Source organism: Aythya marila (genome assembly GCF_965140915.1).
Source record: "Aythya marila genome assembly, chromosome: 2".
NCBI classification, from domain to species: domain Eukaryota; kingdom Metazoa; phylum Chordata; class Aves; order Anseriformes; family Anatidae; genus Aythya; species Aythya marila.
Genome location: NC_139043.1, coordinates 66,432,920 through 66,460,215, shown reverse-complemented (window position 1 = coordinate 66,460,215; position 27,296 = coordinate 66,432,920). Strand labels below are relative to the sequence as shown.

The following is a 27,296-nucleotide window of genomic DNA, read 5'->3' as shown; positions in this document are numbered from 1 at the left end:
GTGCCCGCAATACCCCCGCGGCGTAACAGCGCTCCACCGCCTGCTTCTAAACGCAATGGCTCCGCCCGCGACCCCGCCCTGTAGCGTCACCCAGCGCAGGCCGAGCGGAGTCCAGGCCTCCCCCTCGTGCTGCCGCTTCCAAGGGTGGCCGCTCTCTCTGTGAGGAAATCCTTCCTGACACCCAGCCCAGCCCCCCTGGTGCAGCCCGGGGCTGTCACCTTGTGTCCAGTCGCTTGTCATCTGAGCACGGAGAGCGACACGCTGCTCCTGGCTGCAGCTTCCTGTCAGGCAGCTGTGGAGAGCAGGGAGCTCTGCCCTCAGCCTGTCTCCCCTCCAGACCGAACAGCCCCAGGTCCCCCAGCCGCTCCTCACACCTCTTGTATTCTCACCTCTTGTATTCTCACCTCTTGTATTTCTCACCTGTGGGGGGTGGCCGGCAACGGCCACACTGAGCACAGTACTCAAGGTGCAGCCTCACCAGAGATCAGTCAATAATTCACTTTCCTGTGTAACCAAGTGTCACAACTCCTTAAATAACACTACAGCCACAGTTGCTGTTTTAGAGCTGCATGGGTATGGGGTGGGAAAACTGCATGTTCCCCAGCATTGCTTATTGACCGACCTAACACCAAGCCCACTGGTAGGGTTTTGCAGCTTTTGCCCAGGCAATGGCGTTTGCACGAGTCAGAGGAATACAAATGTTGGGAGAGACAACTGATTGATGGTCACCAAAGCAGCCAGCATTTCCCTTAACCCCCAACCTCCCTCTGGTTGTTATCATGGGGACATTTTGCTTCAGAAAGCATAGAGGGCTAGCCCCCCCTCCCCCTAGTTCTGCTGCAAAAAGACAGAAACCCTGCTTTTCAGCTCAGGAGGGTCTCTGGTTGAAACACTCTCACAACAAACAGCCGTGGTGACGTCTATTTGCCCGCCATGGGCGTGTTTTGTCAACATCGTCACAAGACAGAAATCGAAACTTGGGTTTTTAAACTCAGCTGTAGAAACGAAACTTGGCAGCTTGTAAGCTTTCTCCCGTGTTCACTGGGGTGTTTTCCTTCTGTGAAGAGCAAAGTAACTTCCCAAAGCTGCATCCCTGCCATGTACACACATTGCCAACAAGCATCTGAGTCAGAAAATCATGGCATTTCCTGATTCTGCATAAGCATGGAAGGAATAGAAACTAGAGAGTGTGGTCCTATTTTGGGAGGCAATTTTGTATATCTGAGTGTGCAGGCACTTGGGCATGGATGCTATTAGGCATATAGCATGATACAGGTGCTTCAGCACAGAACAGGGTGGTCTGGGTGGAGGTGCTCGTGAAGTACTGCAAGGCAGTGTGTAATGATGTGTAAAGCTTTTTCTACCCAGCTTCTACACCCCTTCTATTGCAGTTGTAGAAAAGCATCAGTGTTTGGACATTTCCAAGGGAAAACATTTCTTTTGTCATTTCTTTTGGGACAGTGAGTAACGGATCACTCCACAAATCACTCTTGACACGGCAGATCTCACGACAGAGATGCATGCAATGCATGGAAAGGATGGCCCTCTGTTGGGAATTGGCATAATTGTTCGATCTAAGCTTGCTTTAAGCAACCAGGGGTAGGCCTTAGAAATCTCAGGGCCTGCTGTAGCTGAGCAAACCAAGCTGCCAGAGTAACTGTGAGAAGCTCCCACTGCAATGACTCCCACATCACCCAATTAAGGAACTCAGATAATATTGTTATCAGCAGCTGGCCTCAAGGACTAGGTCTACGTGGCCGTTAAGCACAAAGGGGGTTGTTTTCCTAACTTCTAATCAAAAGGGGGGCTCTTTTCTTGCAGGTGTTGTTATTTTCTTAACGGTTTGTCTGAGTGCTTTTGACCAATAATCTTGTGTGAAACACTGTCCACCCCTGTAAAATTCACTATAAAAGTTGGGCGATTTGGGCAATAAAATGGTGAAGCATGATCTGACTCTGCTGGTGTCTGTCGTGCTTTCGTCCGTGCTTCGCAACAGCCCTCAGCACAAGCCCTCTGAGCCTGAGCTTGAAGGAGGTTGTGCTGACACCCACAGCACTTGGGGCTTGTGCTGATAACCCCCAGCACTTGCTTTCCTGAGGGCATCTCCTGGCTCCTGAAAACACTGTGCCACGCCTGGGGTAGATGTTATTACATTTTACCAAAGATCTGCACCTGGATTGAACTCCCAGCAGCAAGCACTGTGTTCGCTGTAGTGGTACCATGCACCTGCCACTGGTACAACCTCAGCTGGTAAATTGATATTGTTCCTGTTTTGAATGTGTTTTATCCTCCTCTGGACCAGCAAATTAGACCACATGTCAGGGCACTAGGGATGCCAGTTATGGATACTGTCAGGGGATGCCCCTGCTCAACCTGTCCCGTGAGGATGCCCCATGTTACCCCATCCCACCCACACCCACAGAAACAGTTGCTTTTCCTGGTATTTTTCTGGTGCCCCACACTAGAGGCTTCCGTCAGCGAAAGGACACCGGTCATAAATGATGACTCTGGTTATTGCAACTATGAGGGCAAAGGTTTGCAGCATAGGTGCAGTTTCCTGAAGATATCCATGCTGCAGCTTCGATCAGTTGGACTGTTTCAGGATGTTTGGGGTGCTTGTTCGACTTTACAATAATATCTTCAAACTAAACTAACATAGCAATACTCCTGATGAACTTGTTTGTACCCTATTTTATTTATGAGGTCAAGAAATTTTTCCCAGAGAAATCAGGTACTTCAGAGTAATAGCATTAAAAGAACTTTTACTGGAATCTTATGCACATAATCAATAAAGGAAAATGCAATACAGACGATAGCAAAAACAATATATTTAATTGTTTTGCTTCTAGTTGGCCTAATGCTGAAAAATCTCTTCACATCAAGGCTCTCTAATGTTTCTTACCTATTATTTTCCTATTCTTTTCCTCTGCTACTCCATCTCATAAAGGCCTGAATGGTTAACATAACCTGTGTCATTATCACTAAGCCTAAACCTAAGCCTAAACCTAGGCCTAACCCTAAACCTAACCCTAACCCTAACCCTAACCCTAACCCTAACCATAACCATAACCATAACCATAACCATAACCATAACCATAACCATAATGGCTATAAACCCTAACAACAGTGGCCATAACAATAACCCAAATCCTAAAGACCCTAACCCTAATGGCTCTAAACTATAACCCTAATGGTTCTAAACACTAACCTTAACCCTAACCCTAATAGCCCTAACCCTGACACAAACTCTAACAGCCCTAACCCTAACAGCCCTAACCCTAACCCGAACCCGAACCCTAACCCTTGCAAACCATCTGAAAGTGTACTAAGGCACCAAGACCTCTTGGTTTATGTTACTGTGTAAGCAGTTGTCTATGATCCACACACAGTTGCACTTTGCACGACAAGACTTTTTGTTCCTCCTTGTGTGTGCCACAGCCCACAGCAATTTCCTGGTTATTCTTTATACATGTAAAACAGTTGTGGCACAGCATGTCCCGAGTTAGGACTAGTCCTGTAACAGCAAAAACTGTGCATCTTGTTAAGAAAGCAATATAATCTCTAACACCAATGCCTGTTGTGCATGGAAAGACTTCTCTAGCTGGACTTTAGCCTGGATGTTGATAGCATCATTAAAACCACTGCAGCATAAAACTCATTAAGTATCACAAAAATAGTTATCTAATAGATATATTATTTCCTTCACTGGTGTTTTTGTTGTTGTTGTTGTTGTTTGTTTGTTTGTTTTTGTTTTGTTTTTTGTTTGTTTTTTTTTTTGAGAGAGGGAGAGAGAGAATCTCCTTTTATGGCTGCTAAATGATCTGGAACAACCTAGCATGGTCAAGAGTGTTTACATGAAGTATGGTCACTCCTGTCCATGCTCAGACTGATTATTAGGAAAAGGTTCTTCACTGAGAGGGTGGTCGGGCACTGGGACAAGCTCCCCGGGGAAGTGGACATGGCAATAAGCTTGTCAGAGTTCTGAGAGGAGGCTGAAAGAATTTTAGTAGATAAGATAGGCTAATGAACATGTGAAAGGAAGCCAAAAGGATTTCAGTAAATAAGACAGGTAAAGGAAAACCTTCTGCTACCTATTGTGCATGTGATATACGCCATAATAATTCATGTCAAGAAGATGGTTGATATTAATAAAGAAGAGGGAGATGTGGGAGTGTGGCCATGGGGGTTGGAAAGCCCCATGGTTGATGATAACATCAAGCTCTTAATGATGAGGCCATCAGGAATGTAAAAGAGTTTAGAGGGAGCAAAGGGTGATTCAGGAGATGCCATGAAGTCTCGGGTTGCTTGTTCTCCAGCCATTAAGGCATGGAAGTTTCTGGGTGTTTGCTGTTGCTGTTATATGCAAAGTTGTTTGACCAATGAAAATTTTATATATGGAGTGGTAATTCATGTCGAGAAAATGGTTGATATTAATAAAGAAGGGGGAGATTTGGGAATGTGGCCATGGGGGTTGGAAAGCCCCATGGCTGAGATAACATTAGACTCTTAACGACGAGGCCATCAGGAATATAAAAGAGTTTAGAGGGAACAAAGGGTGATTCAGGATACTTCATGCAGTCTGGGGTTTCTTGTTCTCCAGATGGTTCTCTTGTTCTCCAGCTGTTAAGGCATGGATGTTTCTGTGTGTTTGCTGCTGTTGTTACATTCAAAGTTGTTTGACCAATGAAAAGTTGTTTTGAAAAGAACTGCTGTGGAGAGAAGGGTATAAGAGGGGAGCCTGCCCTCAAGAAAGGAGAAGAAAAAAAAAAAAAAAAGAAAAAGAAAACGAAAAAGAAAAAAAAAGGCAACACGATGAAGTTATATCAATAAAGAAGCAGGAAAAAGGAGTGAAGAGGAACAGGCTGGCAGAATGGAGATCAGGACGGGAACAGGCACATTGATCGCCTCATGAGGATAAGTTCGGCCAAACTCAGCAAACCACTCAGAGAAGTGATTAAGGAGGTATTGGGGAGGCAAGGACAATCCCCAGACAAGGACTGTATATCTCAAAACAAGACACTGGAACTCATGATAAGGAAGCAGCAGACGGACAGAGAAACAAATTGTCCTGGTTTCAGTTAGAACAGAATTTTCTTCCTAGTAGTTGGTGGAATGCTATGTTTTGGCTTAGGATGAGAAGAGTGCTGATAACACCCCGATGTTTTAATTGTTGCAGAGCAGTGCTTATACCAAGCCAAGGACATCTCAGCCTTTTGCTCTGTCCTGCCAACAGGCAGGCTGGGGGTGCAGTAAGAGCTGGGAGGGGACAGACCCAGGACAGATGACCCGAACTAGCCAAAGGGGTATTCCATACCATCTGACATCATGCTAAACAATATATAGGGGTGGCTAGCCGGGGGAGGGGGCCGGACTGCTCATGGTTAGGCTGGGCATCGGTCAGCGGGTGGTGAGCAATTGCAGTGTGCATCACTTGTTTGTACATATTAGTAGTAGTAGTACTATTATCACCATTGTATTATTATTATTATTATTATTATTATTATTATTATTATTATTATTATTATTATTATTATTATTATTATTATTATTTTCCTGTCTTATTAAACTGTCTTTATCTCAACTCACGGACTTCACTTTCCATTTCTCTCCCCCGTCCCAGAGAGGGAGGGGGAGGGGGAGCGAACAGCTGCGTGGTATTTAGCTGCTGGCCAGGTTAAACCACGACACAAATGTAAGGACTATAAATCTCAAAACTGGACATTGGAATTCATTATAAAGATACAACAAACGGAAGAATTAGCAACAACCAGCTCTTGCAATTAAGAAACATGCCAACTCAGCAGATTCCTGGCCAAAGGTGAAAAGAACACTGTGAGGAAGACTTGGGGTCTTCCTCCCAAAGACCCCTGCCCACAATTCTTGGGAGGCTCTACGCAGGCGCAAGGTGCCAAAAGGCTAATTAGCATGAGAAGTGAGGGGATCGGTAATGAATATGTATATATATACATATATATACATGTATATGTATATATATGTATATAGGTAATGAATATGTATAGGCACTTGTAGAATATTGATAGATTGTATAAATTCAAGACTGCTTTCTGCTTTGGGTATGCACGATAGGTGGAGAGATCCCCCATGCATCCAGCGCTGCAATAAAGAATATACCACTTAAAGGAATTTCGGCTTCGATCTTTGAATCAGAAGCTCGTACAGAAAGTCACTGGAAATGGGTGCACTGGAGCTGGAGAGAAGCTCAAGCTGAGAGAAGCAGACCTGTGCACACAACTGCCTCTCGCTGGTAAGCAGTTGCGCATTATGGGGAATCATACGTCCTTAGTAACAAAGACTGTCCTGATAACCTTACAGCTCATTCTCCTTCTTAACAATCGGACAGTTTATGAGCCTGAAATACGGAACCAAACTGAGGTCAAGGTGTGGGACTCTGCAACTAAAAACGACAAGGTTGCAGTGGGATTGCTTGGCACCTGGCAAGAAATCTCTGAGGCCTTAAAGAGCCACGTGGAGCCACAATCACAAATGTGTGGCTTGCCAGATAGTGAGGGAGCTGCGGGCTCCTTTACTGATCCGACTTCTACGCCAGGGGCCCCTCTGCTGCTACAGCCATCGAAGGCTTTTGCTGTTCCGCCCCCTGCTGACCTGAACGTGCCTTTTGACCCAGGCCTACTGGCCTTGAAAAGGAGATGGATATGCTTTTCTTCGATCTGGGAAGAACGGGATATGTAAGGCCCAAAGACCGAGTTGCTTGACAACTTAAAGCGAGACATATTGTTCAAAAGGAATGGAAAATGGAGACTTGTATGTAATCAAGAAAAGGAATGGAAAGTGGAGGCTGTTAAGTCATGGCACTTAAAGGATTATTTGTTACCTTTTCTGATCGTACATATGTATAGGTGTACTCGAGTTTAGTAAGTCGTGGAACTTAAAGGATTGTTTGTTACCTTTCCTGATTGTACATATGTATAGGCATACTCTGGTTTAGTATGTAAAGCAATGTTCTGTATATTTAGAATGTTTGATGTTTGTGTGTGCGTGTTGGTGGAGCATAGACTCCCCGCTCACCCAGCGCTGTTTACTTGCCTTTAATACCTTTTATAGCTTTTATACCTTTTAGAAATATTTGTTTTATAAATATTACAAAATTCAGATTGAGTTGAGACCTCACTTATAACAAAAACTTGTTTTTGAAAAGGACTGCTATGGGGTGAAGGGTATAAGAGGGGAACCTGTCCTCAAGATAAAAAGGCAACACAATATAATGAAGTTATGTCATCAATAAAGAAGCTGAAAGAAGGAATGAAAAGGAACAGGCTAGCAGAACAGAGACCAGGATGGAAACAGGCACACTGATCGCCTCATGAAGATAGGTTCGGCCAAACTCAGCAAACTGCTCAGAGAAGCTCGTACAGAAAGTCACCGGAAACAGGCGCACCGGAGCTGGAGAGAAGCTCAAGCTGAGAGAAGCGGACCTGTGCACACAACTGCCCCTCGCTGGTAAGCAGTTGTGCATTATGGGGAATCATACGTCTTTAGGAACAAAGACTGTCCTGGTAACCTTACAGCTTATTCTCCTCATTAACAATCGGACAGTTTATGGGACCAAATTGAGGTCAAGCTGTAGGACTCTGCAACTAAAAACAAGGTTGCGGTGGGATTGCTTGGCACCTGGCCAGCAGTCTCTGAGGCCTTAAAAAGCCATGTGGGACCACAGTCAGAAACATGTGGCTTGCCAGATAGTGAGGGAGCTGCGGGTTCATCCACTGATCCTTCTGCTACACCATTGGCCCTCACGCCGCTACTGCCATCGCAGACCTTTGCTTTTATGCCCCCTGGTGACCTGGATGTGCCTTTTGACCCAGGTCCTATTGGCCTTGAAAAGGAGATGGATATGCTTTTCTTTGATCTGGGAAGAACAGGATACATAAGGCCTGAAGGCTGAGTTGCTTAACAGCCTGAGGTGAGGCATATTGTTCCCACGACTAGCCCTGGAACTCTCCAGTGTTTGTAATCAAGAAAAGGAATGGAAAATGGAGACTGTTATATGATCTGAGAAAAATTAATGAAGCCATGGAAGATATGGGAGCACTTCAACCAGAATTCCCAACTCCAACTATGCTCCCCCAGTCATGGACATTAATAGTAGTAGACTTAAAGGATTGTTTGTTAAACACTTGCCAGAATTTGGAAAACTTTGCCATATTTACCTTTTCTGATTGTACATATGTATAGACATACTCTGGTTTAATATGTAAAAGCAATGTTCTGTATATTTAGAAAGTTCGATGTTAGTGTGTGTGTGTTGGTAGAGCATAGACTCCCTGCACACCCAGCACTGTTTACTTGCTTTTTATGAATAATACTAAATTCATATTGAGTTGTATCTTCATTTATAACAATCCCCAAGTCTCCCTCAGGCACCCACTCCCTGCAGCCATTCCCCATCCTTCTGTCCTCTCCCAGCTGCAGCTGACATCCCCAAACCAAATTGTGGAGTGCCAGTGGACTGCATTCAGCCCCCTCCATATGATGCTACACCAATGACTGCAGACAGAGGCTTTGAAAAATAATACAATAATTTATTAACAATAATTGTGGTTGCTGCCACCAGCCCGGCCCCAGGCATATTTTGGCTAATATTTGGGTCCATGGATGTGAGAAACACTCCGTAGCCAATAATTTAGGCTCAGGCTAGGATCTCAGTGAAGTATTAACTTATTCGCAATTGCAATGGCGGGCACCCCGCAAGCAGGAGAGAGCGCATCTACTAGCTCCAAAACACAGTTTATATACCTTTTGATGACAGGACCCTCCCCTGTTTCCCCACTGAGTGGGTAATCCAGGTTCACAATCTATCTGATGCTTCACAAACAATGCATGGCCTTCAGTCGCCGGCCTGTTAAATTTCAAATATCTTTTGACATTTTTACTGCTTGAAGTGGTAATGTTTCTTCACTTATCTGACTTGACACCATAATTTTCACCTACTTGTCCTAAGGAGTCTGGTTGTCTGCATTTTACAAGGTCACCTGCTAAGCTTTCTTATCACTGTAAGCATATCTCAGTACCACATTCCTTCCTTCTAAACAATGTAACTGCAAAAACAACATTTCTATTCCCACACTGGACACTGTTGGTGCACTTCTGACAGTTTCCCAGCCCTCCCTCACCACACCTTAAAGGCACGCATGGTGTAAGTCATAGGCAACCTTGTTTTTCATCACATAAACTTACAGTGACATAGATCTCAGATTTTTCAAGACCTACCTCCCTGTGAATGAGATGCTTGAACTTCCATACCAAGTAACTTCTGCCATGTTGGGTAAACTTTTTCAACTTTGAATGAAGTTCTGCAACAACTTATTTTCATCAAAATTCTGTAATTACAGTGCTTCTATAGGCATTTTTTGAAACATTCTATAACCCATTGAGACAGGGAACAAGATAAAGGATGTTGATTCTGTAGGTCTTAGCTACTGTAATTGTATGTTAACCACAAGGACAGGATGACTCCAAAGATAAGGGAGTAAAAGACTATATGCATAGATAATGGAACCAGCAAGAATTGGCTTGACTGCTGAAGTCTGTCAAAGACAGGGAAGGTCAGAAGATTAGCAGTGAGGAAGACTTCTGGCCTTCAACAAAAAAAACACCAGAGTATGCTGGAAGACCACCCAAAAACTCCAGTATGCATGCAAATAGGGGTGAGAACCTATGTTAATGATACTTCTGAGACCTTATGAATATGCAAGAGACTTACAGGAAATTTGTCCTACTAATATAAGCACACTGCCAGTAACCCTTGGTGTGTGTGTTAGGCATAACGATTCCCCTCTCCCACCCCCAGCACCCTAATAAAGAATACCTGCTTAATAACTTCGGTTACTGAGTTTCCACTGCATCACCATAATATCCCTTTCTCTAAGGCTAAGTCTAAAGATTTAAGTTGTTACAATACATTAAAATTACCACTTTAAATATGATATTTTCACTGCAGCCAACTCTTGCTCATTTTGGCTTTTAAGAGTTTCAGTCAGCATTTAGATGACTGCTAAAACTTAAGGATTCATGCTTGCCATCTAGTGTCTTTAAGATTTAGAAGCAAGCTCTCTATATAGGATCATAGAATCATAATCATTAAGGTTTGGAAAGACCTCCAAGATCATCTGGTTCAGCCCTCCCCCTACCACCAATATCACCACTAAACTGATACCAAGTCAGAAGAACATAAGATTCTTGATGCACTGAAAACTCAATGAAAATAGCTCATGACCAAATCTTTCATCTTATAAAAGTATACTGTAACATTGACTTTAAAAGATATAAAAGTAAGGAAACATAGCATCATTAGAATATTTCTAATACTAATGGTTAGGAGGTGTGCATTAACTGCATAACATGTACTTAAAGCTCACTATTTTATCTTTGTTTAAGGGAAATTCAGCTACTACTCTGGAAACTCCCTTCCATTTCATTCTTTCAACTGACTGAAGATGAAATGCTTGTAATAGTAAAAGAAAATGAAGAATTGTCAGTTTTGTACTCAGTATTATATATGATATGTAATTACAACATAAAAGTTGTCTCTGGCCCTTTAGAGACTAGATACTTTTTTTTCCCACTACAAACTATTTACTACCCCATAGACAATTTGTAACTTTTGATATTGTATAAACTTACTTTAGGATAGAATAAATCTTGTGCTTAAAAATTAATGAGAACAAAATATACTACATCTTGTTATCTGTCGACCTTCTTGCTGAAGCATCTTGTTAATTGAAACATCCCGTTATCTGTTGACCCTCAGTTAGGCTGAAACTTGAGATAACTTCAGCCAACTTGGCATTCTTTAGCAAAAGGTGAAAAGTACATCATGAGGAAGACTTATGGTCTTCCTCCCAAAGACCACTGCCCACATCCCGAAGACCCTTTTTCTTGGGAGGCTTTGTGTAAGCAAGGACTGATAAGCTAATTAGCGTATGAAGCGAGAGTAAGTGGGTTTGGGTAATGAATATGCATAGGCGTTAATAGAATATTCATTGTTTTGCTGTATAAATATGAGATAGTTTGTTACTTCGGGCATGCACGTTAGGTGGAAGGATCCCCTGTGCATCCAGCGCTGACAATAAAGGATACTTCATCACTTAGAAATTTCAGCTTCGATCTTTGAATAACTTTGATGTCATATCTACATTTTAAAAAAAACAAACAAACCAAGCAAACAAAAAAGAACCTTCATTCATTTAGAAGAAACTTTGTTACACATTTTAGTTGCCTTTCAGTGAGTGATGGTCTATTTGCAGCAACACAAAAAAGCAGTATTGTAAAAATCCAGTTAAATGATCTCTTGAGCTTAAACTTCTGAAGCCGGTATAAATAATAATTAAAAACAAAACAAAAACAAACAAACAAACAAACAAAAAACACTTGATATATTAAGTTTCAGGGTAAAAACACGTCAGTATAAAAGGGCTGGACTACCAAGTGAGCACTTCAGGTTTTTTCTAGTTTCATTATTATTTCAGTAGTAATTATCAGTGCATTAGTGCACACATCAAACACTGAATTTCTATTCTTTTAGAATTTGAAATAAACTGGAAATAAAAGAACTGATGCATGCACAGAAAGTTAAGAAATGAGAAACGAAATTCTGCTCACTTTTAATAACTGCAAGTAACATAAAAACTCTTCCTGAAAGTCAGCTTCCAATTGTCTCACTGCATTTGAAATGAAAGAGCAAAGTGTGCTGTAAAAATTGTTTATTAATGAATGTTTTGAAAAACTAGATTAGGCATTCCAGTTTTTTTAAGGTGTTGACAATCTGTTTTACATATGCGTAACAACTGCACTGTTTCTTTGCAATAAGTACGTACTTTTCAAAGGTAATAATGCAGAAAAGTATAGAACACTAAACTATCACACAGAGTCTGTAAGTTTCCTTCTTTCTTCGAATTGCTTGTCTACTACAAGTGAAAGAGCCTGAAGAAATGTTTTCATTGTAACACTGGGGGACTGGAAAACAAACAAAAAAAAAAAAAAACAACAAAAAACATTCTGTTAGACCCACCACAGCAATAGACATGCATAAAAATTTACATACAAAGCACAGCATTTGAAAGGGAACTATTTGACTTCCATGGTACAAAATGCTCAAAATTTAAAAAAATAAAAACCTGAAGTTTTGTTTTAAACCAGCTAGCATTCTACAGTCAAAGTCAAGCTATGCAAAGTCCTGAGTCAATCAATATTACTGTGGATTTACCTCTAATGTTTGAACAAATATGCATTATTTATGAAGACAAGGTTTTATTTTAGCAACAAAGCCTCAGAGAAGAAATATCAGTGTTCTATCACAACATATCAGTTGTGAAATCAGTCTTCTTTGATCTCCTTTTAAATTATGGGCTGCACAGACTGTTTCATTCTAGAACTTGGTAGAAATAGTGTCCTTTAGATTAGCAAAATGTTTTAGGACCAATCTTTCACTTCACACTAGTGTCCAAATGTCTTCCCACATGCCTCCAAATCAAACCCAAAACAAGATATACAGAGTAGAATAGACTTACTTGAATATAAAGTGCATGTGCTAGGAAAGGAAGTTTTCTCAGGACACGGCCACTAAGACCTTCACTTCTTCTGTAATAAAACAAACACAAGCACTGCTTAAATGCTACATATCTACTCTTAAAAGATGAAATTTCCTTTATTTGTGCTTGCCCCATAAGTTCCTCTAAATTAACTCAAATCAAAATACCTAGTAATAAGGAGCTCAGTTGCAGGTTTTTTAGCAGAAGCTGGACATGAACAGACAAATGTGTGGGAGGCCACATGGTACAAAGAAGCAAACAAGGATAGAGAAATATCCTTTATTTGCCTGCCTAAAGCTTACATCACAGTGATGGGAAAAGCATGATGTATCTCATGAATATGGGGGGGAATATCTACACTGAAAGCGTATAGTATAGATATAACCTTCCATACACACTCGGAAGGACTTGATAAATTTATTTTAAAGGTTGGACCTCACTGCTAATGCAGTCCATTGATTCCCGCAATTTACATACACATTCTACTTCACCTACTTGATATAAGACTCAGTCTCTCTCCTCCTAGCACCCCTCTGTGTATGTAGAACCCAGTTTAAGTAGAAATTACACATACTTCAGGAATGGAAAGGGGAAGAACAAAAACAAATTTTGTCTTGAATGTTATTTTACTTGGTCCATAGAGACCAGCACTTTGGAAAAAAATATTGCTCAATATTGTGAATATAGTTTTATTGTTTCAAGAATTGCTATGCTGCAGAGAAAACATTTCCTTTACTAGCATACTCAGATAACTGTAACACTCTCTGCTTACACTTCATTCCCTTTTTTTTCTGACCACTTAAATCTTGCTGCCTACTGGATTGCGAGGTATTCCAAGACACTTTCTTGGCAGGAAATAAGGCCAAGGCTATTTCCAATAAACTGCATTACAAATCACAATATCCACCAAAACCTCAGGAATCTCATTAATTCAGGCAGCAATTTAAAGAACTTTAAAGAGTAGAGCAGAAACCAGAAGCAGCACTAAGTCAAGCCAGGTTTGAGGCCAAAAAATGTTTGCCAATCCTGATTGCTTCCACTTATTGTCTGCTGGAAGTTTTTTTCTAACCCCAACAATATTAATAAATAAATAAATAAAACACAACTGAGATGTTTCAGAAATCTAGCTATTATCTAATTCAATTATTTTGAGATATAATTCCACAACTCCTTTATATATATATCAAGCAGAATTTCAAAAAATATTACCTTGAGATTTCTTTTAGTAGAAGGCTTAACCTTGACACATTATTTTCTACGAAGCCAATCATCTCTAACTCTCTGAGCGTCAAGAGCTGCTGTCTAGGGTATATTATTTGACACTAGAAAACAAAATTACACACTGTTGTTTTTTTATTTATTTTTTTTTTTTACTTAAAAATACATTCATAATTAAATTCTGCAATAAGAGTGAGTGGTAATACAGAGAAGGAATCATTTTTTTGTGGTTTTGTTATTTAGGAAGGTTGATGCATATATTAACTTTATTAAAATATGATGTTTTACAGTTCTGCTTTCAAAATATTACCTTCATCAGCTCTTCCAAGCAAGAAAGATATATTCTGAATATTGCTGCAGTGGATGGAGGGCCAATATATTGCTTTATGTCAGCCCTGTCTACAAAGGCCATGTCAATTTTCTCCGTAATATTTGAAGTAGTCAGGATAACTACATTGGGATACCTTCAAGATAAAAGCAGATTTTTAGGTTACATGCTCAATAATTATCTCCTCTTGGCACTGGCAAATTGATGCCATCCTTCTTACAACTCAAGCCATCTCATGCAATAAGCAGTCACATCACTTTTGTCAGCTAGCAATTACATTAAATGATACAATGGTCTCAAGTCAGTCACTAATCTATTTCAATGCATTGTCTCTTTCTTTCAGCTATTTCTCAAGCATCCATAGTTTTTAACCTTGCTTTAGAAGTGATATAACTATTAGTGATAGAACTATTTATTATGAAGAGAGTCTACCAGTATGGTTTCTGCCATGAATAGGTTTACAAAACAAAGGCTTGTAAATTTGAATCTCTTATCTATATGTTCTTGATTTCAATTCAGTAGAAAGTATTTAGTTTAACGGCTAACGTGATACATTCTACTGTGTATGACGTTAGAATGAGCTTCAACTCACTCTAACAAATACCGAAACAAAAATTTTAATCACAGCTATATTTAGATGAAGCCTGTGAACTGTACGGCTGAATAAGCCACTTGCTTTTAATTAGCAGAAAGACAGGGCAAAAAATACCAGGGCACCTTTCTTTCTGCAAACAGAGCCAAGTATGCCGACGAAGTAAAGGAAGTGGCAGGAAAAAAACAAGAGATGTGCTGCACTAAATCCAGCACATGAAGTGGACCAAGTACTGTTAGTGATTGATTCTAAGCCAAATGCTGTACACATCTGCTTGAGACTAACATCTAGGAGCTGTTACTGATGAATGCATTCTTCATTGATCTTATTCTTATCCCTCCGAAGCAGTTACTATGACCATCTGTGCTATATCTCTCCCCAGCTTTAATGGAATTATATTATCCGCAGATTATCAAATCCACATTTGTTCACCTATTCACATGCAAAATATTCTAGTGGATTACTCTAATTTCTTTTCATAATTAGCACCATTAACAAATTGTTTCATTAACCAATTAGGATTAGTATTCTAACTGGAAATTAAGATTTAGCAGGAATCATGAAGTTGTCAGTTACCTTTCGCTGTTGTAATAACATAAATTTACCTTTTAATCTGATCTATTTGTGTCAGTACAGCATTCACCACACGAATAGCATCTGAAGGCTCTGTGCCTGCCTTGAAGGCACTGCGAGCTGCTGTGAGGCTTTCCACCTACAAAACCAAAACAAACAAAAAAAGCACCCACACAAAACATTGCATATCTGGAATGCTGGCAGCAAGCAAATAATACAATACATCTCCAGGTTCTTGAGAATAGTATCTGAAATTTTGCCTTCAAAATCTTTTGTTAAGTAGGAATTTAGGGAAAGAGAGAAAAGAATGTCAAGGAAGCAAAATGTAATAAGTGAAATCCCTGTTCAGATAGCAAGGTCTGTTTCAGTAAATTAAGTAAATGAAAAATTAGTTTTCAGCAATTTAATTTCTGGGAAATAAAAAGAACAAAACAAATAAATCAAATTTAAAACAAGCTTCCCCATAGGAACTCCAACACAAAAAAGCTAATAAAGTACACATAAGCAATTTAATACATAAGTACAAGACCGTTCAGAGAAATGAGACAATTAACTGAAATCAAATGAATTCTTTTTAGAACTTCACAACTCTAGAAAGAGCACTGTTAATACAAATCCAGGCTATTTAGAAGCTTAAAACAATATTCAATTTATAAAGACACAGCAGCAAGATAAATGGCACCAAAAAAGGTTTTGCTTAATTTTCAACTGGAATTTGTCTGTTAAATCACATCGTGTCCTTCCCAAATCTCTCAAATCCGCCAGTTTAGATTAAAATTTACTCCTCTGCACAAAATTATGTAACGTATTTGAAAAAAAAAAAAGCCTAAATATGATTTTATTACACTTCGAGAATTATCACACTTTCCTACCCATAATTTACTTTCTGCTAAGTTTTAATGTACGTCAATACTATTAGAATTATACCTCATCGATTAGTACAAATACAAGAGCATCTTTGTCATCAATTAACTCTTGAATCTTCTGGAACATCTTGGTTACGAGCTTGCCACTCTAGAAAGAGACCATATACATATGTTTAACTAATCCCATACCACATCACTTTCCAAGTCTTTCCAAATTTAAGAATGGAAAACTCTGTAGGCTTTTTATTATTGTTCTTCTAAGTAAGGCACTATCATAGCTTCTATTTAAGTGTTTTCAAACACATTAAGTATCCTGAATAACTTCTGGTGCAAAAACCTATTTTACGAACCAAGCTCAACAGATTACAGTGTAGCTTATAATAAAACAGAGTCCACTTAATAAGCTAAATCAATACCTACCTCAGAAAACCATTTAGAGAAAAGGCTATGGCTGTTTATCTCAATTAACTGTCCATACTTATACCTAAATTAGGAAGGCAAAAAGAAGCGTCAATTCTGTTGCATTGTAAATAAAAGTCAGTGATATCAGTAACTTCCGTAAGTCTCACTCTCTCCATTTCAAGCCTGGAATTTTGTGAATTAGTAGTTTAAATTACTTAGTTCTAAAAACATAACACCCGTTTTGTTTTTAATTATAACTTCCAGAAACACGTCGCACTAGAATTTTTCACATTAAACTGCTATCAGGATTCCTTCATTAGAAGGGTTTTGGTTGCTATTTCCATATAGTTTAGGAAACCGTTTCCATGTTACTGGCATCATTCTTGGAAGATTTTGTTTAGTATAGCAAGTAAGAGCATGTATAAAAGCATGAAGCTTATTTACCATGTGAAGCATTTTTATTTAGCTATTCGTTGCAAAGAAGCTTACGGTTAACTCCTCTACTTGTCTGATATATAGACTGACTTCTGCTGACTGTGGCATTCAGACAGTTCAAGTATAAAACAAACTGGCACCAAAATCACTACCTATTAAAATCAAGTTTTATTAATCGTGAAGATTCAAATAGCAGGCATAATAACCTGTGATCCTTTATTCTTCACAAATGTACAATACTAGCATGAATAAATGATGATACTGCCACTTGAATTTGTTTTTTCTAACTTGGCTCAAATAATTAGACATTTTAAAAGGATTTATAACACCATAGCTAGTCTTTTTTTTTTATATCAGATTAATTTTATTGCCAAGCTAGAGCTACGAACCTTAGCACTTGGCACCAGTTACTTGAAATCAAGTATTAAGCATCTTTGGGCTATTAAAAAATAACATTTAAAAACAATAAATTAAAGTGAAGAATTTCCAAAAAGATCACCTGTACGACAACCGTATTGTCAGCTTCTGAGCCAATGCTTTACAGAGAGAGGTCTTGCCAGTTCCAGGAGGGCCTGAATTCAAATAAAATTCATACAATATATTACACAGAATCTGCAACAGATTATTAATGACACCTAACATCTTTTTAATTACTGTACTTCATTACAACACTAATTGCAGCATTACAGGAGACAGGATTGGGAACATAAGGGTCTTTTGAGAACTTTGCTTACTCACTACAATTTTAGAGCTGTGCTCTGTTGTCAGCTTTTAATTTTTATGTTGTAAATTATGATTATGTATAACATGCTATGTATATGATACGTATAACAGCTTGTACACAGACACCATAGAATTAAAATAATCAAATTCTACAAGAGAAAAGTGTTTCACCCTAGCAAGGCTTATGCTTGTTAACATTCTCAAAAAATCTGTGCTTTGCTTAAACTTCCTAAAACATACCCTTCTAACATGCAAAAACAGAAATCCACTATGCCCAGTTTGATCAGCTGTTCACTTTACCAGAATCTACATACTGGGGTAGCCCAGAGCATCTTAGGAAGTGTGCTACAGGACAAACCTTTTGAATATAGCTTGAGGCCCTATAGAAGAGCCATACAGATTTCTCCAAGCAGACAAACATATTTAAACAGAACATGAATGTATGGAGATTGATTTGTGGATGCTAAACAAATGGATGACAGCAACCAGTTGACAGTATTTCCATTCAAAGCCAGTAACACCATTGTATCATAAATGTTGTATTTTGCACTACAAGAATTTTAGGTTTCCCAGTATTAACTTCTTTGTGATCACAATAAAGAGCCCATTACCAACATTAAATGTATCTATAATAGATATATTGTCAACAGTCTAAAATAAATAGCTTTCCAAACAAAGACATCCTGCATCTTCTAAACTAATAAATAACCAAGGAAGAAAATATTGATTTTAAATAGTTCATTGAACTAGATGTGTTAAATATTATAACTTAAGTAGAATCACAACAAATACACTCATAAACAAATACACTCGTAACAAACATTTCCACTATGACCTTTAGTTTTTTGAATACCAGTCTGGATGACAAAATTGCAATTAATCAATAACATGCTGCAATATGCAACAAAATGAATTCAGCTGATGTCCATCTCATTTATGGTATCACTTCCACAGTAAAGTAGGAGTGATTGAACACTACAACTTAAGTGAAATAGTGCTAATGAAATAAGTGAAGGTACTGCCTTTATACTGGACAATATAATATACTGTTAATAACAGAACACTTGGATCAATTTTGCAGTTTCCTCAAAAGTATTTGTAATAAAGCCATAATTAATGAATTTTAATATTGCGGAAGAACTGTAACTACACTGGTTCCTAATGTGCTCAGTAGCTACAACATTTTTTGCACTTTATACAAAAGCAGTAGTATCACTTAAAAATGAAAATTAAAAACATGAACTATAAAATTTATAATGTGTCAACAAAGTTCCTGCAAAACCTAGTAGATGTGAATACTAATTTGATTATGACATCACTTTTCTTCTAAATTTGTACTGCATTATAATGCATCTAAAAGCACAGCTGCTATAACACAAGAACACGTATATAATTTTGCTAAACATAAGAACTGCTATACAAGTTCTTCAGAAGGAAAATATAAACAGATGGCCAATGAATCAACTTGTTTTAAGACAGATAATTCTTACCATGCAGCAAAACAACTCTGTTCCATGATATCAGGTTGCTGTCAACATTTCTGTCAGAAAATAGTAATGTTGTTGTCACATAATCAAGTAACTAATTGAAGACCAGGGTTGGGGGGGAAAAAAGACACAAATTAGAGATGGGTCAGCAAATACAATTACAAATGGACAGTCTCCTAGTTATCTCTATCATGTACTCAAACAGAAACAAAAACAAAACAAAAACCAAACAACAAAAAATTCATTGAGTTTAAATCTCTCAGACCAAGTCCCAGTTTCCTTCTGCGAAGGTTGGAAATTCATTTCCTCCTTGCCCTTGGGAAAAAGAATAACATTTACTGAGCACAAATGGAGTCTAGAGATTTTACATGAATAAATTAAATGCTTTTATAGAAGTTAAATTATTTTCATTTTCTACTCTCCCACTTCGAGTGTGTACTTAATTCACGAGCTGCCCAAGCACAGAGGGTAAGAGAATCAGACTCTGGTTTCTGTTTAACTTTTATTACAGGTACACATCTGTTTAGTGTGCTGTAGTCTACCCATCAAACAAAGCATTTGCTGTCAAATTTAGTTGCTTTCTATTGAAGCATTTGTATCAGCTACTGTAAGTAATGTGTAGATTGGTTTGTAGGTTCCAAAAAAGCAAAGTTGCATGTACCTTCCTTGAATGCTTATTTCTAAATACAAAATTACTTCATTATCTAGAGTAAGCCAGTAGAGAACTCTTTCCATTAAATGAATATGAACCTGAGGTGTGAATGAATACTGATTATTACCTCTAACACCTGATATCATTTTGTTTTGTATTATCATTACCTGTATTGTGCTCCATTTAACATAAATAAGACAATAAATAGTATTCCTGAAATAACCCATGCCACAGAATGGAACAATTAAGGAGCAGAAACAAAACAAAACAACAACAAAAAAACACCCTGAACTTCACTCAGCATGTTTGCCAATAGCATCAATCTGTCAATGTAATATTTTAAAACTTAACAGGAATCATTTCAGTCTGCAAAGTCCAACCATAACCAGCCAGTTCCACAGTTTAAGTGACAATTCATCACAGCAACTTCTACAGAAGTTAACTAGTTCCATTTTTAGTCATTGAAAGCTAGCACTTCTTGTTCTACCAACATACCCTTACAGTCAGTGTTCTACTCAGTTATTTATTACATCAGTAAGTCTAGAGTCTTGTCATTTCTCAGATGATTTGGAAAGCAGTTCCATAAATCAGACAAGCGCTGATATGTTCATTGATGTTTACTTTACAAATGAACAAGCACTAAAATGTTTTGTTACAGAGTTTATGATTATAAAGCTTTAAGTGAAAATAGTGTATCTGTGGTGTTATAAACAAGCTAGTAAATTAGTTACATGTGTCCAAAAACTTGACACAGAAGCATTTTTTTTCTTTTAAATAGGCATAATAAACAATTTATGAAATGCTGTCATAAGAGCAACTGAGTCACTTGTGACTTTTACTCACATCACAATTATTTAATTTCAGGTTACAGTTCTACAAATTCTTGGAGTTATCATCACAACCTCTAATGAAAGCACAGAATCTTCAAGCTAGAAAATGACCCCACGGAACAGTTTTGTTTCTTCTGGATCCCTTACCAGCACTCGAATGGGAGTGCACTTGCTCTCGTCAAATCATTCAATGTGCATTTGTATGAACGGTAACACTGCAGATTCACATTACAACTAAACCAATCGGCTCGCTGCTGCCAGAAGCACACAGACCAACTCCCATTTTCCTCCACCTAACTGCACCTGCCAGTTTTGTTGCACTGAACCAATTCCTGGGACAAAAACAGGTGGCAATCAGCCCATCACACAATAAGTTGGACGTTTTGTGTTTGTGTTTCCTCAATTAGTTAACTGCAAGGGTAACAAGAATGCCAATAGAAGGGAAGCACCAATAATATAGCTGAGAGAAACACTATTCCCTTTTAGTGATACCAAGCCACCAAATTTCCTTATCATTAAAAAACTCACACCTGTTATACAACAGATCTCTTAGGACCTTCACAATACAGAACCGATTTCAAAGAATGCTGCATACGTTTTTCTAGGCCTCTTTGGAGTTAATTTTTCCACCAATTTTCTTCTCCCCTTCTAGGAAAGCATACGATTAATCAGTCTTTTGAAAACGTGCAGTATTATAATCAAGTGAATTTCTACTCCCATTACAGAGAACATTCATTACTTTCTTTGAGGCAGGATGCTTAACATGTCTAAAGCAAAAGTGAAATTATTCTAAGAATTTGTACGTAGCTACTAAAACAACACCTCCAGAGGTTAAACTTCTGATTTTAACTGTTTTGTTTTGTTTTAAATAAGCTAACATATCTGAAGAAGTTAATTCTAATTTGTGGAATGGCCTTCACTGAAGCTTTTAACATGGAAACTGAGAATTTTTTTTTTTGCAAAGCAGACTTCACAGTCATACCTACTCATACACCTCTTGAGATATGATATTTAGTCTCAAAACATCAGTTCCATCTTCCTTTGTTAAGGATACATCAGAAAAGCACGGAAGTACCAAAAATTACACAGAAATTTTTGACAACAATGTAAAGCTTTGCAAAATGGCTAACACTACACTACCCTTCATAATGTAGAACTGTAATAAGCAGACATAAGAAATCTTTCTCAAGTTTGTTATTTCCAAATAACTTTTCCAAAGGATGTAACAACTTCAAACAGTCTACACTTAAACTCTTATTTCTCCTCAAGCAATTTTAATTGTTATTAATTTTCTACTTACATGTGATTTTACTTCAGTGTCATATATAAGACTTTCCCAAAGGCCATGAAATTCAGCTGTGGAAGCAATACATTACACATCCGTTTAAGGTAAATCAATCCGAGAACTTGTAATCTATCATTGCAGTGCAAAGCAGTTTTCAAATTATTCTCAACTAAAATTAAGGATCAAGAACAGAGCTATGAGAACAACGAAAGTATATGGAAAAAAATATATGTATGATTTTTCTCAAAAAGCAAACTCTACTTTTTAACAGACAACTTTAACTTGTAGTTCCTTGAATACTGTAGTTCCTTGAATAATCATGAGTGGAAATTATTCTTCTTCAACCTTCTATCAGTTTTCTATAAAACCTTGACAAGAAAGAAAAAAATCAGTATTTCATTTTGTCTATTCAAATATTTATTTCCATCCTGAACTGGAGAGGTAGCTGGCTGTATTTTCCCAAGTTAAAGAGCTGCAAAAAGTTGGGCTGGGAGAAGGTTTTACTCCCAAAGTTATACTCAGCTATTTATTTATGTATTTTACATGAGCATGTAAAGGAAGAAAATAAAGAAGCACGTAGTTGAATAACGTATAAAAAATTAGTTGTGATTTTGGGGTATTAATCATTTCTAGCAATTAGCTAGAAATTTGTTTTCTTCTTACAGCAGCATTTGTTTTCTTACCTTACAACAGAAGAAAGCAAAAAAAAAAAAAGACTGTGATGAATTATAAACCACAATAATATGAGAATTATGTCAAAGTACCAGACAGAATTCTTCCCAAAGAGAAACGTTCTTAATACTTTGGCTATCCACAACATAAAAGGAGCAAGAAATGTCACAGAATCACTCCTCGAACTCAAGCTTACACTTGTACTTCTCTTTCCGGATACAGAAGGCAACTTGCCCAAGCATTAGGCAGCACTAAAAGGCAGGCCATGCTTTGTTGCAGCGGAAGGCCTTATTCTTCTTTCCAGAAAACACTTCGAGGACTCTAAATCTCTTCAGCTTCTTTGTTCCTATCTAGGGGAAAAGCATACTTCGTACATGTGAAGTAAGCTTCACGTTTCCCTCTCTAGGAAAATTATTTTCTTTAGGGACAGAGAAAAATAATCTGCAAGTTTACTGAAAACACAATAACAGTTGCTGACAGTAGCACCAACAGTATATCTATCAACTACATATTTAAACAAAAACTTGTGATTTTCATTGCAATAGGTTGATAGTATGTAACTTTATGAACAGTTGTATTAAGTTCTCAAAAGAAATTCAAGATAGTATTATTTGTTTAAAAGCTCAGTTTTTTTCCCCAGACTACATGGTTTTCAATACAGGCACATAGAAAGCACACTAAAATTACTTCAAACATCAATTTTCACAGGGGAAAAAAAAAAAAAGAAAAAAAAGAAAAGCAATAGATGAAAGAATCAGACACCTGGAAAGAATCAAGTTCAAAGTCACTTCCATTCCTGTGCCTGTTCTGTTGCGTTTCCAGTAAAGCTTTTGTACAGACATTGAAGTCTGAAAAATTAAGAGCATCACTGTCTTGGAGGCTGGAAGCCTGTAGTGGGCTTTGGAAAGCCAGTATTTAAAATTAGGAGTTTCTTGCAGGTATACAAATGAAAGTTTGGAATGCTGCCCATAGGGTTAAAGATTTGCATGCTTGTGATTTTGACTATATGTTTTCAGGATTTATTTCACAAGATCAGTGACTTCCAACCACAAATATTGCAGAATTGACATTTTGTGGAACCACCTGTAGCTCAGTCAAAACCATAAAAAAAGAAAGGCCATATTTATTGGCTCCACCCACAAAGGAAAAAGTTACTACAGCCGATACACATAATACCTTTAAATGGTAGCCCTATAAACACTTTTAGCCTTTCCAAGATTTTATTTCATTGTAATTTCTCTGGACCTTCCAGAATTATCAGATGGGTGGGTACCTGCAGGTAGCACCCAGTGGTTAGCTGCAACAATATCTTCATTATCTTCTTCCAGGTTTTCAGAGCTTGGCCCTTCTTCATTCAGATGAAAAATGTGAATGGAAAGACTGCTTTTGCTCAAGTCAATAGGCTAGAATAGATATAAAAAGACTTTTAATAAATCATATTACTGTGTTCAGCTGAGTTCATACTGTGTTCACCATAAGGACATGGACTTGTTCAAGACAGTCCAGAGGGTCATAAGGATGATGAGGGCTGGAGCACCTCTGCTATGAAGACAGGCTGAAGATGTTGGGTTTGTTCAGCCTGGAGAAGAGAAGGCTCCAGGGAGACCTTATAATGGCCTTCCAGCCTTCCAGTACCTAAGAGTGTCTTATAGGAAAGCTAGAGAAGGATTCTTTATCAGGGGGTGTAGTGTTAGGACAAGGAATAACAGCTTTAAACTAAGAAGAAATTCTTTACTCAGAGGGTGGTGAGGCACTGAAACAGGTTGCCCAGGGAAGCTGTGGATATTTCAGCCTGGGAAGTATTAAAGGTCAGGCTGGATAGGTCTTTGAGAAGCCTGGTCTAGAAGATGTCCCTGCCCATGGCAGAAGGATTGGAACCAGGTGATCGTTAAGGGCTGCTTACGACCCAAAACATTCTATGATTCCACAATTCTATGATATTTCTCACTTCAAAGTGAATTAGAACATAAATTCACAGTACTCAGCTGGCATTCAGCTTTGAAGCCTATTGTTTCTTCCTACTATGGGGTGTAAACCAAAAAACATAGCTACTTTTTCCCATTTATACCTGTTGGTCTAGTAAAAGATATTCTTCCTACAGACCTTGCTTATGGAATATGACCTTGCTTAGACAATCACAAGTCTACCTACTATTTCATATACCTACGAACAAGGCTGTACATTCTTGATTGTAAATACCTGTCTTTCTTTTAGCTTCAGCTCTGTATCCACAATCGACACAGACTGCACATTGCTGTTAAGGAAGCCATCATCAAATTCTGTCCACTTGTAATCACCAAACACGATGTTATGCCTGTTCAACAGTTTTAGGACACTCATTCTGATATCTTCTTTCTTTGCCGTGCTAATAAGAAAGAAACAGCATTATTTATGACACTGACATTTATAAGGCAACTAATATCACAATGCTTTATTTATTAGTTTATTTAATAAACTAAGCCTACACAGAAAACAGCCTCCATTTAAAAACAAACACCCACCACTATAACAGAAACAAATTATCAGATTCAGTTTGTTTGCACAAGCAACGAGCTTGATACCTTTGCATTAAAAGGCACACGCAAGGGAAGAGTATTTGATCTGCTTGCAATCATATCAAGGGACCTGGAATGACAAAACTAAAAGCTTTCGAGAACAGAAATCAGTTACACTGACTGTGTATCATTAGGAATAATAGTGAAACTCATAGCCAAGCTACTAGACTGAGCTTAGTTAGCTTGGAAACTCAGTTATGCTTTCACTTCTAAGGACAACTCTGGGTGCTATATGAAGAACTCCAGTAAAACTAAGGGAAAAGGCATAGCATCTTAAGATTCCAGAAGGATGTTAAGTTTGCAGCTTCAATGCAATATCTTGTCTTTTCAAGCCTGATGATAGTGGATATTGTATACCTTGATCTTTACAAGGCCTTCAACATACTCACCCATAGTATCCTGATAGCCAAATTAGTAAGATAAGGAGAGGATGAATGGATAACAAGGTGGTTGGACTGTCCTGCTCGGAACAATCAGTAGTCCAAGAGAAGCTGCAAGTAAGTATGTGAGGCAGGAAGGGGGTGAGGGAATTAGGACCAACACTGTTTTCACATCTTTGATAACACCCTGGACAACAGGATAGAATGCAGCTGAAACAAGTTTATGGGTGACACCAGAGCAGGAAGGACTATCAATATGCAAGAGATCAAGGCTGCCATTCAGATAGAGACTTCTGCAGGCTGACATAATGGTTTGGCACGAACCTCTTGAAGTTCACCAAAAATATATGTGAAATTCTGCCTCTGTATCTATCACCCAGACAGCAGTACAGAACAGAGGCTAAAGAGATGAAAAGCAGCTTTGCACAAAAGACATGTAGGCACTAGGGGGCAACAAGTTGGTAGTGAGTCAGTGGTAAACACCTGCCACAAAGAAGGCCAACCTTATTTTAAAGGTTGTGCTACCAAGAGTGCAGACTAAATATTAAGGGAAGAGATTCTTTCCTTCTCATCATCTGTCTGTGAGACCGCATCTAGATACAGCGTCTAGTTTTGGGGTCTACTCGTAAAAGAGATATATTCTGGAGCAAGTCCAAATGATGGCCACCAAAACAACTGTAAGACTTTATCACACGATACACAAAGAAAAGCTGAGAGAAACGGTTTTGTTCAACCTCCAGCTATCTCAGCTGTGGGGAAACTCATGATTGTGTAAAGGGAACACAAACCAAGACTCTTGTAGGTGCACAGCACAATGACAAAAGGCAACAGACACAAGCTGCAGCAAGCAAAGTTCTAATCAGACAAGAAAACATTCTTCCCAGCATGAGGGAGGTGGGTCAAACACTGGACCAGATGTCAAGAGAGACTGTGTAACCTCAAAACATGATTAACCAAGTCCCTGTATAATCTGATCTAATTGGCCCTGCCTTTAGCAGTAAGCTGGAAAGACAATTTCAGAGATCCTTTCCAACATAGTTCATTCCGTTTCAATGTTTCTTTTACTGTTTTTATGTGCACAGGCTTTTTCCACTACTGATTCAAACTAAAAATTCACTATAGGTTGCCAGAGACTAAAGGGCAAGAGAGACCTGATTGAATTTTGATGAACTTCCACGTGTATTTGAATGTTATCGCACGTGTTTGGGAGCTCTTGTTTCAGATCCCCAGCAGTTTCGTCCATCCTTCTCACTCCTAAGGAAAAGCAACAAGCACAAAAAGCAGACTTTTAGTGACCATTATACGACCAGCGGCACCAGCAGCCCTTCCTCGCACAGGAACACCGTGCCTCAACCACGCATCCCCCAGCACCCACAGTCACCAGCACCTCCCTCCGTCTTTCGGCAGATGCCGGTACCGGCCAGGGGACATAAGACACGTCGCGGGCGCAGGCTCCTGCTCCTCCCTTGGCTAGCGTTACAAGCGGGGAAAGGAAATCACCTCACGTCAGGCGGGACCCCGAAAACGGTGCCCTGCAGGCAGGGAATACGAGGTCGCAAGAGGAGCAAGGGGACTAAGCAGCTTCTCTAGCCTCTCCGTGAGCAGGCCGCTGCGAGGGCTGCGCTTCTGCCACACAAAGAGCAACAGAGCAGCGTACTCAAAGAAGAAGAAAACCCGACACGACAGGCCACCACTACCGCCTTTTTCCAAAACGGCGGGCTAGCGAGAA

General features: G+C 38.8%; 1 protein-coding gene across 1 annotated transcript; it reads right to left on the bottom strand.

Annotated features, from left to right (window-relative positions):
* Positions 1-11,591: 11,591 nt before the first annotated feature.
* Positions 11,592-27,278, bottom strand: TRIP13 (thyroid hormone receptor interactor 13). Its single transcript, XM_082753573.1, has 14 exons — positions 27,068-27,278; positions 26,719-26,821; positions 24,832-24,997; positions 23,906-24,035; positions 21,976-22,031; positions 19,197-19,287; positions 17,483-17,555; positions 16,567-16,630; positions 16,208-16,294; positions 15,313-15,419; positions 14,098-14,251; positions 13,779-13,891; positions 12,549-12,618; positions 11,592-11,994 (listed from the first exon to the last, which is right to left on the bottom strand). The coding sequence occupies exons 2-14, from the start codon at positions 26,808-26,810 to the stop codon at positions 11,899-11,901; spliced, it is 1,299 nt and encodes a 432-aa protein (XP_082609699.1). The 5' UTR covers positions 26,811-26,821; positions 27,068-27,278; the 3' UTR covers positions 11,592-11,898.
* Between the last annotated feature and the right edge of the window lie 18 nt (positions 27,279-27,296).

What these genes read in the sequence shown, in the direction of transcription:
- TRIP13 (XM_082753573.1), bottom strand. Translation starts at nt 26,810, where the DNA reads ATGGACGAAACTGCTGGGGATCTGAAACAAGAGCTCCCAAACACGTGC. An exon ending in CCACTGGGTGCTACCTGCAG is followed by an intron (nt 22,032 to 23,905) that starts GTACCCACCCAT and finishes TTGCTTCCACAG; the next exon opens with CTGAATTTCATGGCCTTTGG. An exon ending in ACAATACGGTTGTCGTACAG is followed by an intron (nt 16,631 to 17,482) that starts GTGATCTTTTTG and finishes TTCCTAATTTAG; the next exon opens with GTATAAGTATGGACAGTTAA.